Source organism: Danio rerio, chromosome 11, assembly GCF_049306965.1.
Source record: "Danio rerio strain Tuebingen ecotype United States chromosome 11, GRCz12tu, whole genome shotgun sequence".
NCBI lineage: Eukaryota > Metazoa > Chordata > Actinopteri > Cypriniformes > Danionidae > Danio > Danio rerio.
This window is the reverse complement of record NC_133186.1, coordinates 13,711,172-13,729,273: the sequence shown is the minus strand read 5'-3', so window position 1 is coordinate 13,729,273 and position 18,102 is coordinate 13,711,172. Positions and strand designations below refer to the sequence as shown.

The 18,102-nt window shown below is 36.1% G+C and overlaps 1 protein-coding gene across 2 annotated transcripts in view; it reads right to left on the bottom strand.

Moving 5' to 3' along the window:
• Window positions 1–8,594, bottom strand: part of abcb11b (ATP-binding cassette, sub-family B (MDR/TAP), member 11b) — a 46,156-nt gene extending 37,562 nt beyond the window's left edge. The window contains exons 1-9 of one of the 2 annotated variants that reach the window (XM_003199465.7): window positions 8,304–8,505; window positions 8,118–8,211; window positions 8,017–8,035; window positions 7,902–7,928; window positions 7,771–7,825; window positions 4,313–4,557; window positions 1,307–1,394; window positions 1,086–1,219; window positions 831–1,002 (exon numbers count right to left, since the gene is read on the bottom strand). In XM_003199465.7, the coding sequence (XP_003199513.3) occupies window positions 831–1,002; window positions 1,086–1,219; window positions 1,307–1,394; window positions 4,313–4,557; window positions 7,771–7,825; window positions 7,902–7,928; window positions 8,017–8,035; window positions 8,118–8,193 (816 nt within the window). In that variant the 5' untranslated portion in view covers window positions 8,194–8,211; window positions 8,304–8,505. Of the gene's footprint in view, window positions 1–830; window positions 1,003–1,085; window positions 1,220–1,306; window positions 1,395–4,312; window positions 4,558–7,770; window positions 7,826–7,901; window positions 7,929–8,016; window positions 8,036–8,099; window positions 8,212–8,303 lie in introns of both variants that reach the window. The other variant, XM_073916556.1, reaches the window with a different exon arrangement.
• Window positions 8,595–18,102: the final 9,508 nt, after the last annotated feature.

Sequence of the window (18,102 nt, the reverse complement as noted above, 5' to 3'; positions counted from 1 at the left end):
CAGATCAGTTCATCCAGACATTTTAATCTGATTTACGAACTTGTTTGAAGAACCAAATTAGCCAGAGATCAGTTATCAAGATTAAAAGATCCAGGATCTGCCAAATCATTTAAACAAGCTACGAAGAACAGACCCCAGGGGATGATCTAAGATGATTTGGCAGATCCTGGATCTGTTCATCTTAATAACTGATTTGGGAACAAGACAGACTATTTATTTGGCAAAAATCTTAGGGTAACTGAGATCGACTTTTTTCCCCAATTCCAGCTCTATCTAACTTAACTATGAGCCGAAATCCTTAAAGGGGCACTTCATCTAAACAAGCGAATGTGATTTGAACTTAACTTAATTCCATATTGAAGGCTGCGGTATATCTAGCAATTTTTGCTTTTTTGCACACTTGAATTATGTAACTTAATTTAAACAAACTCTTGAAAAATTTATGACAATTCAGCAATAAGAACTTTTAACTTTAAATTAAATAGGAAATAAACAAAGTAAAACGAAAAAGGAGGACTTTATACCTTCAAATGATATACCTAAAACTAAAAATTATATCATAATTTTCTCATCCTCCACTTGTAAACAAAAGCCACTGACTTCCATACTATTTTTTGTTTATACTATGAATGCTGTCGCTGTTTTGTTCACCAACATTCTTCAGCGTATCTTGTATTGTGCTCAACAGAAGACATTCATAAAAGTTTAGAGTGCCAGTAAATGGTGAAAAATGTTTCAAATTTTCGAGAGAACAACCCTTTAATAGAGTAAAATCATAATATATGATCTATATAGCTAATGTTTGAATTCTGACACGTTTCCTTTCTCACCAGAGCCATGAGTCCTGCTCCAATCCCGATCAGAGGAGACACGGAGATGATAACCAGAGTCAGTTTCCAGCCTCTCGCGAATCCCATGAGAAAACCACACACAAAAGTGGTGAAGCGCTGGATGAAGATTCCCACCTGATCAGCAATGGCATCATTTATCTTGTTGATGTCACTAAGATCAAATGGAAGCACACACATTATTAGGTCATTCAATTATTTCCAACGTCTCTGCTCTGGCAAGTACGAACATCTTACTCAGACATTCGAGTGTTGAGTTCTCCTACTGAAGTGCAGTCAAACCAACCAATCTCCATCCTCATGACCTTCCTGAAGTACATCTTCCTGATAATCTGAATCTGTCTTGCTGCTGCAGTGATCCACAGAGAGATCTGATGGAAACAACAAACATATTTTTGTAAATTTGGTACATTTCATTGACAAAAAAAACAATAACATGATTAGTTTAAAAAGCTCACTTGGAGGTATCCTAGAATGAAGACCCCTGCTCCGATGCCAACATAATAGTAGGCAAAATTGGTCATTTCATATTCAATATCCAAAAGCCTGAAGCAGAAGACCACACTGTCATTAAACTGCATTTATATTATATTACATCTTATTCTTTGGTAGACGCTGTAACAAGTAATTTCAGCCACATAAAAACAGCGGTAACACTTTACAATTAGGTTAAGGCATTTACTAACATGAACAAACAATAAACAATACAATTATACAGCATTTGTTCATGATTGTTAGGATTAGTTATTGAAAATATTTTTGTTTATTGTTAGTTTGTGTTAACTCGCATTATCTAATGTTGTCAAGCATGAATTTGGATTTTAATAATGCATTATTGAATGTTGAACTAAAAATAATAAATGCTGTATAAGTATTGTTCTTAGTTTATGTTAGTAGATACATTAACCAATATTAAATAATGAAACCTTTTTGTGTGACTAGAATAACAATATGTTAATAATAGTAATAATAACAACAACAACAACAACAACAACAACAATAATAATAATAATAATACTTTTAGTATTTACACAATTTCTGTTAGGCTAATTTAATTTACATTATTGTTCAGATAAATTCAAGCAAAGAATATAAGTAAATAAATGATTAAATAAAGATAGCAAAGGGGATTGTGAGTGTTAGAAGATAAAAGATTAAAGTAAATTGTTAAATATATAGAAAGTAGGCTGAATAGTGTAGACACTACCTGACCAAAGTCTTACCGCCTATACAAGTTTTATAAAAAACAAATAATAACTTGACTTCTTGTTGATTATTTGGGATCAGAAGTGGTTATATGAAAGGCAAAGGCCTCTAGATTACTCTTATTTTACCAGAATAAAATATGATCATGCCTTATTTTTTGATTATTTAATTAGGACAGTAATGCCTGACTTTGCTTAGACAAAAGTCTTGTCACTTAACAGAAAGTATGTACAGTATAGAATATCAAGTCATTATGGATTGGGAAAAGAATGAATATTGTGTCTGACTCCCATGAGTTTAGAGGACTGCAACCATATATCTATGCAATAAATAATTTAACTTAATAAAGTCATCTGGAATGGTAAAGAAAATGTTCTTGCAGGACTCCAAGAGTTCATCATGATTCTTTGGATTCATCTTCAATGTTCCTTTTCATCTTACCCCAGGCATGCTCAATAACGTTCATTTCTGGTGACTAGGCTGGCCAATCCTGGAGCACCTTGCTTTCAGGAACTTTGTGGAGGCTGAAGTATGAGAAGGAGCCGTATATCCTGCTGAAGAATTTGCCTACTCCTGTGGTTTGTAATGTAATAGGCAGCACAAATGTAGATCTCTCTACACTCTGCGGATCTTTCACATGCCCCCATACTGACTGTAGCCCCAAACTATGATTTTTCCTTCACCAAACTTGACAGATTTTTATGAGAATCATGTGGGTTCCTATACTGTAGGTCTTCTGCAGTATTTGTGATGATTGGGATACTGTTCAATAGATGATTTTTCTGAAAAATCTTCTTTTGCCACTTTTCCAAATAATCAACTACAGTAGAAGACAAGTTATTATTATTATTTTGCTCTTACAACTGGGATCGATGACAAGACTTTTGTCAGGTAATGTAAATAGAAGTTTGTAAGTTTTTAAAATACAAATGTAATAAACATATACTTTATTAATATACCGATTTACAGGAGAATTGAATTTTTGAATATAAGAATTTTAAGTTTAATAGAAAAAAACTCTCATTTCTAACGTTATTTTTAAACAATAAAATGGGCTATGAATACCTTTTTGAAAATGAACATAAATCATATTAAACTTTTGAAATTTTGGAAACTATGTTTTACATTTTTTATGGAATCAAATCTGTATTCAAACAAAAAATGAAGTCTTTAAATACTGTAAACACTTGTACACGGTATGTTTTGCAGACATTATTTTAAATTTTCCAGTTAACGGTAAAATTTGCAATGTAATGTAGTGTAAATTAATGTGTATTAATTATTGTGTATTATTAATTATTAATTAATGTGTATTATTATTAGTGTAATGTGTATATAGCGCATTTATTGTGTATTCACCTGGTGTGACGGCAAAGGACAACGGCGCCAGTGCGCTTACCACACACCAGCTATTGGTGGAGTGGAGAGATAGTGATAGAGCCAATACAGTGGATAAGGATCATTTAGCTCATTGGCCCTCAACTAAGCTGAAATTTAAATAAACCAGTATAACTGTTGTTTCAACTAAAAAAGCATATGTTGAAATAATAAAAGTTAATTTAACACTAACATCGTGTACAGCTCATTTGCCATTTTTTTGGAAGTATTTTCATTTCTGAAAGCAACTTTCACAAAGAGACTTTACTTAAATGTCTTGATTTTTAAAGACAGGAGCCTTGCTTTAATCAAAATACTTCATAAGTCTTGCGATTGTCTGTTATTAGTAGATTATATTTAGTTTTGTTTTACTTAAAAATTAAAGACTAAGATTAAAGATTAAACTGCAGGTCCAGTGCAAAAGAAGAGCCCTTTTGGGTTTCCCAAATAACTTTTTTCAAGCAAAACAACTCTTATTTTCTTAAAGTAACGAACAATCATTCATTAATTTATTTTTCTTCGACTTAGCCCCATATCAGGGGTTGCCACAACGGAATGAACTGCGAACACTACAGCCAATTTTGTTTACCCAATTCACCTAAAGCGCATGGGGAGAATAAGCAAACTGCACACAGAAAGGCCAACTGGCCCATTAGGGACTCAAGCCAGCGACCTTCTTGTTGTGAGGTCACCACTGAACCTTTTTCCATGATAAAAATATTTGGTGAAATAGAAATGCTTCTGTGGAATGTTTAAGATTCTACATTACACCACTGATATCCAATAAAAAAAAGCTCAAATTTTAAAGCAGGATCATATTTGTTGGTCATTCTTTTTAAAATTTTGTAAGAAAGACAGGACAGTTCTTGCTTTCTTCTTACCCGCATGATCTGGTCATGTTCTGTGCCAGGTTTTCTTCCTGAGTCAGGTTTCTCCACTGTATGGTATTATTTACACAGGCTTTCTGTGGGTCACTAAGCTCATTGAGCTCAATGTCGTAGTCTATGAAGGTGTCTGTCAGCATGCCAAACACCAGCAGCATCAGTGGCTGTGCTGAGCCATGAGCAATCGCACACAAACTCCCAAAAACCATCATCCAGATCTCCCGGCAGCTGGCGAAGCGAAACTGAAGTCAACAAACAAACATATCCAGCATAGTGTAAAACATTCAGCTTTGAGTCTACAGAAATGAGTCTGCAGCAATACTATGAACAAAACAATTATGCACGGATGAAGTTCTCAAAATCACTAAATCTTTCTTTTTAGAGGTTAAATCATCTATTACAGGGGTGTCAAACTCAATTCCTGGAGGGCCGAAGGCCTGCACAGTTTAGTTCCAACCCTGCTCCAACACACTTACCTGTAGGTTTCAAACAAGCCTGAAGGACTCAATTAGTTTGATCAGGTGTGTTTAATTAGGGTTGGAACTAAACAGTGCAGAGCTGCGGCCCTTTTGGAACTGAGTTTGACACCTGTGATCTACTATGTCACTTACAGTCATTTACAGATGGGTCTAAAAATGGTTCATTCAAGAGTTCACACTTAGCTGATGATTGATTATAAAGCTTGTTTGGCATGCTGTCCCAAGAGAGAATTTGAATTCATAAAATCCTCGAGTTCGGGACTCCCTCCCGTTTCCAAGGTAAGAGGGGAGTTTGAGCTTAGGTAGATCTCAAGAACTTCCCTGCTGTATTTTCTAATTGACAGATAGTGATTGCTCTTTAGAGATAACTTACTAGGAGCATGTCTATGGTGCTGATTTGGATTAATCAATTAACTTAAGTTGCATGTTTTTGGACGGAGGGAGGAAACTGGGGAACTCAGGGGAAACCTTTGCGAGTACAGGGAGAACGTGTAAACTTCGCACAGAAATGTTGGCTGGCTTGGTAAAGACTAGAACCAGTGATGTTCTTGCTGTGAGGCAACAGTGCTAACTATTGAGCCACCATACCACCCATCTAGGAAAGGAGGAGGAGTGGGGAAGGGGGGGGGTTCTTCAAAACGAAGATGGCTGTCATAGGGAACTTAAGGTATTTATAGTGGCTTAGGAATCGTCTGATTGGTGAATCATAAATTGAATAATGCAGGCCCGGCTGCAAGCAATCATGAGCACATGATCCTTTTAAAATTAGTTTATAAATAAACTTCACTTATTGGAACTGATTGTCCCATGAAAAATCTTTTACATCCATTAAATGGGTTAGTTCGCCCAACAATAAAAATGTGCTCACAATTTACTCGCTCTCACATTTTCCAAACTTTTTGAGTTTCTTTATTCTGTTAAACAAAAAGATATTTTTTAAATGTTGGAAACCAGTATCCGTTGACATCCATTGCAGAAAAAACAATACAATGGAAGTCAATGGTTATCGTTTTCCAACATCTTTTAATATGTTGTTTTGTGTGTGTGTGTGTGTGTGTGTGTGTTTGACAGAATTAAGAAACTCATAATGGTTTGGAACCACTTGTAAATGGTGAGTACACTTACATTTTTGGGTGAGGTATTCTGGTGGATGTTAAAGATGTTTCAAACTGGATTAGAATTAGTAAATGGTGACAGAACTGTCCCTATAACAAGATAGTTCATGCCAAAATAAAATGTAATTAAACTTTTATAAGTTCCTTTCTTCTGAGAATTTTGGGTGAACTATTCCTTTAAAACTTTCCATTCTGCAAAATGTTCCTTAGATTGTTAAAATATTATTTACACTAAGTGGCTAACTGGCACAGTTGAGCTTTAGGGCATAGGTTATCATTAAAAATGAAAAGGAACACAATTTTACCAAAAGCATTCGTCAAAAAATAATGTCTGTTAATTAAAGAACTGTTTACTAAAACGTTTCCTGAGGAACCAAAAATAGTTGTTATATGGCCCATTTTAAGAGTTGTTTGTTTGAAGAGATAGTTCACCCAAAAATCTAAATTCACTTATTATTTACTCAACCTCAGGTGGTTCCAAACCTTTTGCATTGTAGCAAAAACTATAGCTATTTTTTAAAATTGGATTTTTAGAAAGGGAAAAGCCATTTCAAAATAATTTACTCCGTCTTCACTTGTTCCAAATTGGTTTAAGTTTTTTTATTCTGTTGAACACAAGAAAAGATATTTTGAAGAAAGCTAGAAGCGAGAAACCATTGACATACATACAACCCAGGCTCATTCTGAAAATGTACCCCTAAATACATTTCTATAGAAAGAGCCTAGTACATCCCAGGAGGTAAATTTTTTACATTTTTTTTCATGAGTCCATCAGAGGCCGCTGTGTATGCGTTTTAAGATATCAAATTTGTCTCTCAAGTGCCATTTGCACCTGTTCTTCTGGCATATATCCACCAGAGGCTCCTGTCGACTGGCTGACTGACCAACTAGGCAATTATCCCACCAGCCCCCTTCCCTATCCCAACCGATAGTGTTTTCAAAGGCACTGATTGACCCGATCACCCACTTCCCTAGCTAAACCCAACCGACAGTGTCTTCAAAAATAATCTATAATAGAAAATTCCCCTGATTTTTACTATGTTTTTAGATTTTACCACATTCCCAGCCTGTTATTTACTTGTTTATTTATTTATTTATTTTTTGTTTGTTTTACCTGCCTTCTGGAACCATTTTTTGATGGACTCAAACCCTTCATTGCTATCAACTCCTCTCTGCATCTCAGTCTGCAGACGTACATGGCGAGCTAACTGGACAAACTGGTAACAACGGGAAAGCTGTCCATATGGAGGTAAACGATCAGCTGGTAAGCGTGAAAAGAAATTGATACATACCGCCCTTCAGCATTCGTTTTGAAGACAAAACGAAGCCATATGTAGCTCTGGCTGCATAATTTGCGATCTCCCGAAATGTATAGAGGTATAGAATGAGATATGTTACAACCATGCATAGCAGAAAAACAAATATGGAAGTCAATGGTTACTAGTTTCCAACATTTTGCAAAATATCTTCTTTTGTATTTAACAAAAGAAAGAGAGAGTTAAGTAAATGACAGAACTGACTTTTTTGGACAAGTTATAGGGATGAATGCACAATGTGCTTCAATACAATTATTCAGGGGCAGGTTTTGCAGAGAACGTGGCATGGGTAAATGAAAATTAATTATTTACCAAATAAATTAATACAACAATTTTTAAGCGCAAAATAATAATAAAGAAATTATGATAATCCTTAAAAACAAAGTATTTACAATTTAGGATGAACTATCCCTTTAAGAGTATGACTACAGTTTATGCATCGAGCCAGCCAGTAAATTCATATTACAAGTTTCTGACAGAACAAAACGCCACTACTTAACAATAGTATATTTCTCATTGTTACAGTACAAAACAGATTTTTTTACCAGCTGAAAGAAGCCGACGCGGATGGCCGACTCTTCTTTCTTGCTTTTTTTGGACCTGCAAATAAAATATTTTGTGAAAATGCTGGAAAATGAGCTTCCATCTTCAAGAAAAGGGAGACAATTTAACTCACTTATTATCCTTTCCTGAAGCCATTGTCCTGTATTAACACAAAGTCGTTTAAAGAACTATTTCTAATCAAAAAATGTTTTAATAACTAATTAAATGTATCAAAAAGAAGGACTTACATGTAATCACCACTTGTCTCTGCAAATATTTAATATATTAATGAATGAATTGTGCAATTAATTTCAGAATACTTTGAGGAAACATTAATTAAACATTTTACCTTCGTCTGAAAATTCAAATCCATCATTTTCCTGTCCAAACCTCTTGACACTGCGCAGCTTTACAGTTCCGGGCATCGTTCTGCCTGTTCTTCTCTTAATGACATTAAGAAAACAGATGCTTCAAGATAATTGAATTTCACCAAAACAAAACATATAATTTTTTCAATCCAGCACTGAAAACCTACCTAACTGATCCTCTTCTTTGCTGATATTTGTTGTTTTGCAATAAAAAAAAAATTCCAGGAGATACTCCTATAACGCAGTCATGTTGGTCTAGCAAAACTCCAGGTAGATTCCTTGTTAGCTCCAGGATTGTTTTGGAGTGAATCTCTGTATTGTAATCGTCAGTATTTGTATTTAGCTAAATGTGTTGGTCGGTTTTGGCTCAGGTAAGGTAACTGTCCTGCAGGTTTGTTCATTCAGGGAGGGTGAATGACCTCCATGTACAAACACTGACAAAACAAAATCAATATGACAATTCAAGCGCATGTGCTCACAAGATTTGAGGAGTAATATGGTCGACATTAGTGCTGGAAATTTCATTAATAGTAGGAAGCAATTCAGATGCGACTTTTCTGAAGCATTCAATAGGATGGCCATTTGTCATGCAGGTTTTTTTTTTTTTTTATTGCAGAAAGAGTTAATGCTGGTGTTCTGCATTTTTACTGTCCTGATATTTGGGAGATAACTAAAGATCAATTCGGAGAACTGTTTCTCAGGTGAACTAAAATCAAGGTTAAAGCTTGTGTGGTCAATCACCTCAGCGTGTTTCCGTCCTGCAGCCATGGATGAACCATCACGCACTGCAAAATCAATAAATTTGGAAGAAACGTGCTGCTTTTAAGCACTGAAACAATCCCATTTAGATTTATAAAGCATTCTGATGTACATACTGACATTCGGCACGCCTTACTGTTTTCATAATTTGAGCATGCTTGTCACACTTTAATGTTTTAGATTATTCATTTTCCTTCAGCTTAGTCCCTTATTTATCAGTGACTGCCACAGTGGAATGAGCTACCAACTATTTCGACGTATGTTTTATGCAGTGGATACCTTTCTTCCAGTGGCAACCCAGCACTGGGAAACTCTCTCCCATTCACATATGCACTCACTATGGGTAATTAAGTTTATCCAATTTACCTACTATGCATGTCTTAGGACTGTGGGGAAAAACAGAGCACCTGGAGGAAACACACATAATCCAAATCCACATAAATTCCACAGAAATGCCAACTGGCCCAGCCAGAACTTGAACCAGTGACCTTTTTGCTGTGAGGCAACAGGACTAACTACTGAGCCACTGTGTCGCTGTTTCAGATCATCAAAATAATTTAAACAATATTAATTTGCAATGCTTGTGTATGAGTTTTTTAACTTGTAAGGTTTACTTTTGTAAAGCTCGTAGTAGTTATTGATCCATAATTTTCTTTTGTTATCTGGGACTGGGTCATGAGGGAGAACTCCTTACTTAGTTCTTAAGAAAGAACTAACCCTAACCCTTGCCATAATTTAAAGGGCACCTATTTTACCCCTTTTACAAAATGTAAGATAAGACATTGGTGTCTCCAGAATGTGTCTGTAAAGTTTCAGCTCAAAATACCCTCCAGATTATTTATTATATAATGTAGAATCTGCCCACTTTAGTGTCTGGGGACTAAGTAGCTGTTTTGTAGCCTGTGGCTTTAAATCCAAGTGAGCTTATTTTCCTCGCCCACCACTCCAACGTGCATGTCTGCCATCAGTGATAGAGACAGACTTGGATGACACTGAAATAAGGTCACTAGTCAAAAACACAGTTAGGGCCTACTCACACTATGTTATCCGAACCGTGCCCAGGCCTGTTTCCCGGATTGTTTGAGAAGTGTGAGTGCTCTGAATCGGGCTCAGGCATGGTTCACTTGGCCGGCCCTGGCCCAGTTGGAAGAGGTGTGCATAGGCGCAGTTCACTTGGGCTTAGGGGCGGTACGCTTGTGTGTGAGTGCAAAACAAACACAGCCCAAAACTGAAAGCAAGACGTGACTTTAAAGGGACTGTTTCATATGGATTTATTAATAATTCCTACTGTTCAATAAACGCAAACCTTCATAGTTTATTACACGACAGCTGCACCTTCAGCAAACCTCATAATTCCTGCAGCACGAAGACTTTATTATTATTTATGAGTGGCTGATCTGTTCAGGAAAATATTTGACAGCATGTCACTGCATATCAAACCACTGAAACAATATAACTGAAGAAATCTCCACAGTGCTGAGTGAGAGCGCTTACTGAACAGCGCATCATTGATGACGTAAGCGTGCCCACGCCCGAATGTAATGTGAGTGTGGGCCGTCAGGGGAGACAGGAGGGGGGACAAGCGTGCTTTGGCCCAGTTCAAGACAACTGTACATAGTGTGAGTACGCCCTAATGCCTAGTTCAGACTGCGTGATTTTAGCCCCTATTTTGGCTCGCCGACAGGTTTTGAGAAATTGGCGGCAAATGCCTGAAATCACAGGCAAATCGCTGCTCGTGCATGTGAGTGACAATCACACAATATGAACTATCAAAGACGCGATCTGAGAGAATCGCTGATGAGTCGTCGATGCCTGCGAGATATTTGGCGTGCTAAATATCTGGAGCTGTCGGTGATTCAAATCATGCCGTGTGAATTGAGTTTTGACTGAAAATAACATCGACGATCACCTACAGCCAATGAGAGAGCAGCTTTCACTTGTGTGTGCGTGTACCTGCTGCAGGCCAGCGGGAGGCTGGGGGAGAAGTTAAAAGCGCTCATTTTCGGTTTATTTGGACCCACGAAATGGAGGAAAAACTAGTGGAGGTTTGACAGGACTCAGGAGTAACCGTGTCTGTTTGACGTTTCATACAGAAAGAAATTAGTTTATTATCAACGTTGAGGAGAAATGGCTAATTCCCTTTAAACCCAGGTGAGCAAATATGCACATTTTCTACCCCATTAAAGGCTTCTTTCTCATTATGTAGTTAATAACAAAAGATATACTACGTGTTTTTGGCTGTGAGACGTAGTTTGGACAAACTTGTCGGTGATTCTTCCTATTGTAAAGTCATGCAATGTAAAAGTCCCTGTCGCCGATCCATCTTGCAGTGTAAACAAAGCAGCGACAAAACGCTAGCCCAGATAGTCAAGCAGTGTGAAAACATCTGTGACACGACTACTTTGAAAATCATGCGGTCTGAACTCGGCATAAATGTCACATCCCTGGCTCGTTCCTGGTTCTCCACCTACCACTCTCTCTCCCCATCACGTTCCCTCACCACCAATCATCGCTCCCCATCTCCTGCCACCTCTCATCACGCCCAAGCACATTCACCTAAATTCTAATTAGACACACCTGCACCCTTCATCAGCACTCCCCATATAACCCAGCGATTCCAGTCAGTTAGTGGCTGGAATGGATGTCTGACGGTTCACTTTACCTTCTCCCTGATGTGTTTCCCCTCTCCGATGATCATTTAACCTGTGAATGCTTCTCTCAAACCTGTGGATGAACTAAGCAATCATTAAGGGAAGTGACTTTACACTCATGTTTGCTTGAAGCTATCTGTTTACAACTAAAATTACAATTTATCAGCTCTACTGCAAAGACTCTCACTTACCTGCTTCTCCTGTTTATTAACACACTACTAGTTAGAATAAATTGATGAAAAGAGATAACCCTCCTTGTCCTCATTGTGTGACCATGACAGTAAGTTTATTTGATATATTTGTGGTTGAATTTATTTAAGCCTTTCTGAAAGGATGGGTCACACACAAATGCCATTTGCAGTACGCGCACGGCCGTGGTGTTTTATAGCTGTTAGAGAACTACATGGCAATTTTACTGTCTTTATTACAAACATGCACCGATTTAAAAAAAAAAAAAAAAAAAAACATTTGAATTTTAGAAATTGAATTGAGGTACAGCTTATCACAGAGAGTTGTAATCCCAGTGTTTGATGTTTTAATCCTAGTTTCTTTGCAAAAGATGCTCTGTGTACATGTGTATACAAGTTACTATGGAGACATGGCAACTGTCAATCAGTTTGGTGAGTGGGGTAAACTACACCTTTGTCAGTGTTGGGAGTAACACGTTACAAAAGTAATGTATTACCGTAATGTATTACTTTTTCCTGTAACGCAGTAGTGTAAGGCATTACTAATACATTTTCAGTAATATTTTACATGGTACGTGTTCAGTAACGCTTGCATTACAGCAAACCTTTTGCCTGCAAGACATCGGCAAATAGATGAAAATGGCAGAAGACGGTACATTCGCATAATGGACATGCATGCATATGGTGTTATTTCACTGACAAATGTCATAAGTTCATATTACAAGTCGAGAGAGTATTCATGTAATATGAGCGATTATAATCCTTTTGCTCACCCTAGCCTGGATAGGTCACAGTAATTCTGCTACATCATATCGCTTTCTACTTGATATAAAATGCTCTGCAGTACATTTTGGTAGGTTTAGTATGTTAAGTGGTCACACTTTACAATAAGGTTCATTTGTTAATGTTAATTAATGCATTTACTAACATGAACAAACAATGAACAATACATCTACTACTATCTATTTGTTCATGTTAGTTAATGAAAATACAATAGTTCATTGTTAGTTCATGTTAACTCATGGTGCATTAACTTATGTTAACAAGCATGGACTTGGTTGTTAATAATGCATTAGTAAATGTTCAAATGTGATTAATAAAGGCTGTACATGTGTTGTTCATGATTAGTTAATGTTAGTAAATGCATAAACTAATAAACCTTATTGTAAAGTGTAACCTGTTCAGTTCTAATTCTGTAGATTTTTTTTTTGGTGAAAGTAACTAAAAAGTAATATAAGAGTAAAATTAAAAATTTAAGACAGTGATATTGTAAAGGAAGGAATTACTTTCTAAATAACAGTAACAAGTAATCCGTAATGTATTATATTCATATTATGTGAGTTAACTTATTTCTTTCATGTTGTTCCAACACAAATCAAATTTTTATTATTTTTTTTTTTACACAGTAGGCTTTACTCCACCCCTAGCCCTGAAACGTCAAACACCCAAAATTCTGAATGTCAAATAATTTTGAGTTATGTTTAAACATTTTGAATCATGAAAACACAAGCAGCAACACTGTGGCTCAGTGGTTAGCACTAACAGCAAAAAAGGTTGCTGGTTCGAGTCCCAGCTAGTTCTGTGTGGAGTTTGCATGTTCTCCCCATGTTTGTGTGGGTTTCCTCCGGTTGCTCCGGTTTCCCCCACAGGCCAAAGACATGCGGTACAGGTGAATTGGATTAGTTAAATTGTCTGTAGTGTATATGTGTGAATGTGAACGTGTATGGGTGTTTCCCAGTACTGGGTTGCAGCTGGAAGGGCATCCGCTGTGTATAACATATACTGGTGGTTCATTCAACTGTGGAGACCCCTGATGAATAAAGGGACTAAGCTGAAGGAAAATAAATGAAGACACAAGCATGTCTTCGTAAACCTCAACATACCAAGGTCATAATGTCATTATACAAAATGTATATACAGCTATCTTTATGTTGATTTCCCATAGACAATGATTTTTATTTTGTTTTTTTTTTGTGTGAACCAAAATGTTACTAAATACTAGCATTGCTATTCTTGTGGGTACATTTGGGCTCTAAAATTTAAGTATACAATAAGATCCAAGTTCAAATTTACAGTTAAAGTCAGAATTATTAGCCCTCCTGAGTTATTAGCCACTCTGTATATTTCCCCTAGTTTCTGTTTAATGGAAAAACAAGGTTTAACCAGGTTAATTAGGCAAATCATTGTGTGACAATGGTTTTGCTTTGTAGACAAATAAAAACATATAGCTACATGGGCAAATAATATTGACCTTAAAATGGTTATAAAAACTGAAAACTGCTCTTATTCTAGTCTAAAATAAAACAATTAAGACTTTCTTCAGAATAAAAACTCTCGTAGGAAATGCTATGAAAATGCTTGCTCTGTTCTTCATTATTTGGGAAATATTTAAAGAAGAAAAGAAATTCAAAAAATGGCTAATAATAATTTTGACTTCAACTGAATCTGTTTTTGAACTTTTCCTGGTTTCAGCTTAACGTTTGGACATCCATGCTGGGGCTCCAGTTTTACATGTTTAGATGGTGGAGGGAGTTTGATGAAGTTTGAGCGCTTGACAATGTGAATGTTTTTATCACAGGCTGTTAATGGCTTCAGACGCTCTTCTCAAGCCATCTGGACATGTGGAGAGTTTGTTCTGTGGCAGCAAGCTTGAGAGGAGGAGCTGGGAAAATCATGTTCATCAAGACTGTCCCAAATCCATCTGGAGAACATGAAATGTGAGAGCGCTGATAATAAAGCACACACATTATTAAAAAGCACGGTGTGAAATCAAGAATTAGTCTACCATTCAAAAGTCTGGCTCTGAGAATTATGAAAGCAGTCTATTTATCAGTTTTCCTTATAAAAAAAAATACTTTTAACTTTATGAAGTAAACTTAAGTAACGCTGAAATTTATATTTAAGTACACTGTGTCATAAGTATACTTGGATCTGTTACTTGAATACTGCTTGGGACTATATTTGTCCACTTTTTTAGTGTATTAAAGTATACATTTAAGTGTACTATTTGTACATATTTGTATACAAGTTTTTATGTGTATTTGTAAATGACTTTGTGTGACTTTGTAGTTTACTTTTGTAAAATTTGTTGTAAATGATTAGTGATAACAGAAGGAAAGTTGGCCACAACTGCCCCAAAGTACATTGTAAATATTACATACTTAGCCTTTTTTTCCTACTAGGGATAGTTTGTAATTAAAGACACACTAAAAAGAATATTGTTGTTGCTTATTCAAACCACATTTATAATGAGCTTAAACAACACAATTCTAAAGATTTTTTTTTTTTTTTTTTGAGGAAACCTACAGTGTAGATTGTACCAGTTTGCAATGAGTTGAAGATATACTGAGCATGTTTTTAATCAGAAATAGCAAACATGTTTATGATTTATAGGTTTTGAAAACATATATTTAATTGTAAAACTGTAATACTATCATTACATTAATTATTTTAGCATAATTTAAGTTGTTCCAATCCAGCACATAAAAGTACAATAAATAAATACATTATTCAGTCCATCATTTTCATTTCGACTTAGTCCCTTTATTAATCCGGGGTCGCCACAGTGGAATGAACCGCCAACTTATCCAGCATATGTTTTATGCAGCGGGTGCCCTTCCAGCTGCAACCCATCACTGGGAAATACCCATGTTGTCGCAAACTGAAGAGGGTGGGGTGGGTTTTTGTTTGTCACGAGTCGAAGAGTGGGGGTGGGTTGAGAGGCGTTGTTGCAAGCTGAAGGGGAGCTCTGTACAATTACAGTTGACCAACTGATGCCATATGAAATGTTTTGACATTTTGTTTTTGGTTCCTTTTGTAGACATCTCTGGAACATTGCAGCACATGTAGGATGAGGAAGCTCTTGGATTTCATCTAAAATATCTTTGTGTCGGTGACGCAGGGGTGCAGTGGGTAGCACGTTCGCCTCACAGCAGGAAGGTTGCTGGTTTGAGCCTCGGCTGGGTCAGTTGGCATTTCTGTGTATAGTTTGCATGTTCTCCCCCGTTTGCGTGGGTTTCCCCCACAAGCCCAAAGACATGCTGTATAGGTGAATTGGGTATGCTAAAAATTGACTTTAGTGAATGAGTGTGTATGGGTGTTTCCCAGTGATGTGCTGCGGATAGAAGGCCATCTATTGCATAAAACATATGTTGGATAGGTTGGTGGTTCATTCCCCTGTGGCAATCTCAGATTAATAAAGGGACTAAGCCGTAAAAAAATTAATGAATATCTTTGTGCCCTGAAGATAAACAAAGGTCCCAGAGTCGGGATTGGAAGGACATGAGGTTGAATAGCCTAATTTTTGAGCAAACGAGCCATTTCTTTAAACTTATTTTGATAGATTAATTATTAATGAGAAAAACCATTTTCTCAATTTCATGACAAGAACGTGTACATTCTCCTCATTCTCTGCGTTCATAAACTGGTAATATGATGGAGAATTTTTCCAAAATGCCAGAAAGTGATCCACTCTAGACAACACATGTCGTCTCTGCAGAGTTACAGGTATTCTACAAGCTATACACAGCAGGGTGAGATGCTAAAATACTGTTCAGTACTTTCCCACAAGCATGTTGGTGTTTTTTGTCATGTATTTACTGTTGTAATTTATTAAATGTAGAGGAAATAGGGCATAGTTGTAACATTCTTTACATTTCTTTCTAAATCTTTGAGATCTTTTAAGCCAGTCACAATGTGTTCAAAATGTGATTCATACTAGTTCCACATGTCTGCTATTACACTAATGGCAGTACAAACAGAAAATGCACCTTATGTTTCAAACAGGAGTGAAATGTTACAATGTACCCCATAGTCTGGGTTAGTTGTAACAGATGTAACATTTTAAATGAGAATTATAAAAAAATTAATGGATTTCAGTTGTCAGTTTAACTGGTGTGTGTCTCTGTTACAAAGCAGAGTAAAATGTGCAAATGTTTTTCGATTTCAGCAACTGAAAGACTAGAAAGGCAATTTGTAATTGCAAGCTTCCTGAGCCCATAGAGGACAGGTCAAACACAAACTACATTTTTGTGTTTTGAGGTCTTTCTCTTTACAGACATACTGAAATAAAAACATATAGTTCAATTTGCTTGGGGTTGATGGCAACATTTCACGGATGACAGACCAAGAGTTTTGTTGTTACAGCTGACAGAGTTATAGCCATGAATTTGCTAACAGCTAACATTAGCACCAACAACATGCATTAGAAATATTAAACAAACACACAACTGACAATTTGATATTGATGGGGTCTTTTTATGGGTAAATTAATTATTAACCCAAATGTAATTTTTACCCTCTAACATGCTGTGTTTGCAACAGGACTCATTTGCAACAGGACTTCACTTCACAGCATTTGTGAAGTGAACTTAATTGTAACTTGTCCCTGATATAAAGATTGAAAGTGACCTGTGTTACAACAATTTCGGTGGTCCCCTAATACACTCTAAAACCAAAAAAGTTAAGGTAACTCAAAACGTTTGAGGGAACCGATTGCAACAAACCATTTAAGTTCAAAAATGAATCCCAATGAGTACTGTGAACTTAAGCCATTTGATTAAACAAAGCAATTTGAGCACAGCAAAACCCAATAAATGAAGAAAACTCAAACCAATTGAGTACTGTAAAAACCCAATAAGTTAAGGCAATTCAAACCGTTTAAAGAAACTGATTGCTACAAACCATTTAAGTTAAAAAATAATCCATATCAGTACTGTTAACTTACTCCATTTAAGTTGACGTTATGAGGTATTTAATGAACTTATTAACTTTAACGCTGAATTCAAAACTCTTTTCAAATGAGTAAAAATAACTTTTTTAACTCTTTTGAGTTAACTACACTCATTTCGTTTGATAAAGTTGACTGTTGGGTTTTACAGTTTATTGCAACTCAAATATTACAGCAAAGCACAATAGTGGGCAAAATAACGTTGTAGGTAGTCCTAGAGATGGCAAGGACTGATCTAATGTGAACCTTCAATGCAATTTAAATAGCTTAAATATAAAAAGTATCTGCAAATTTAGAAATATATAAATTCATAAATATAACCGGCATACTGAAATGTCAAATTCAGTTTATGATATTAAAAAGGTAACTGCCAAAAATTTACATTTCCTTACCATTTAAACCTGTATTCATTTATTTCTTCAACACAAAAGATATTCTGAAAAAGTTCAGGGAGGACACCCATAGTAGGAACAAAAAGTCATATGGATGTTTTTTCACCAGCATTCTTCAGTATAGCTTCCTTTGTGGACAACAGGAGAAAAATCAAACAGCTTTGGAACAAGTAGAGGAGGAGGAAATGATTGAGGTTTAGTAGTTAGCTACCTTTAAAAGCTAAACAGAAAAGCCTACATATACTCAT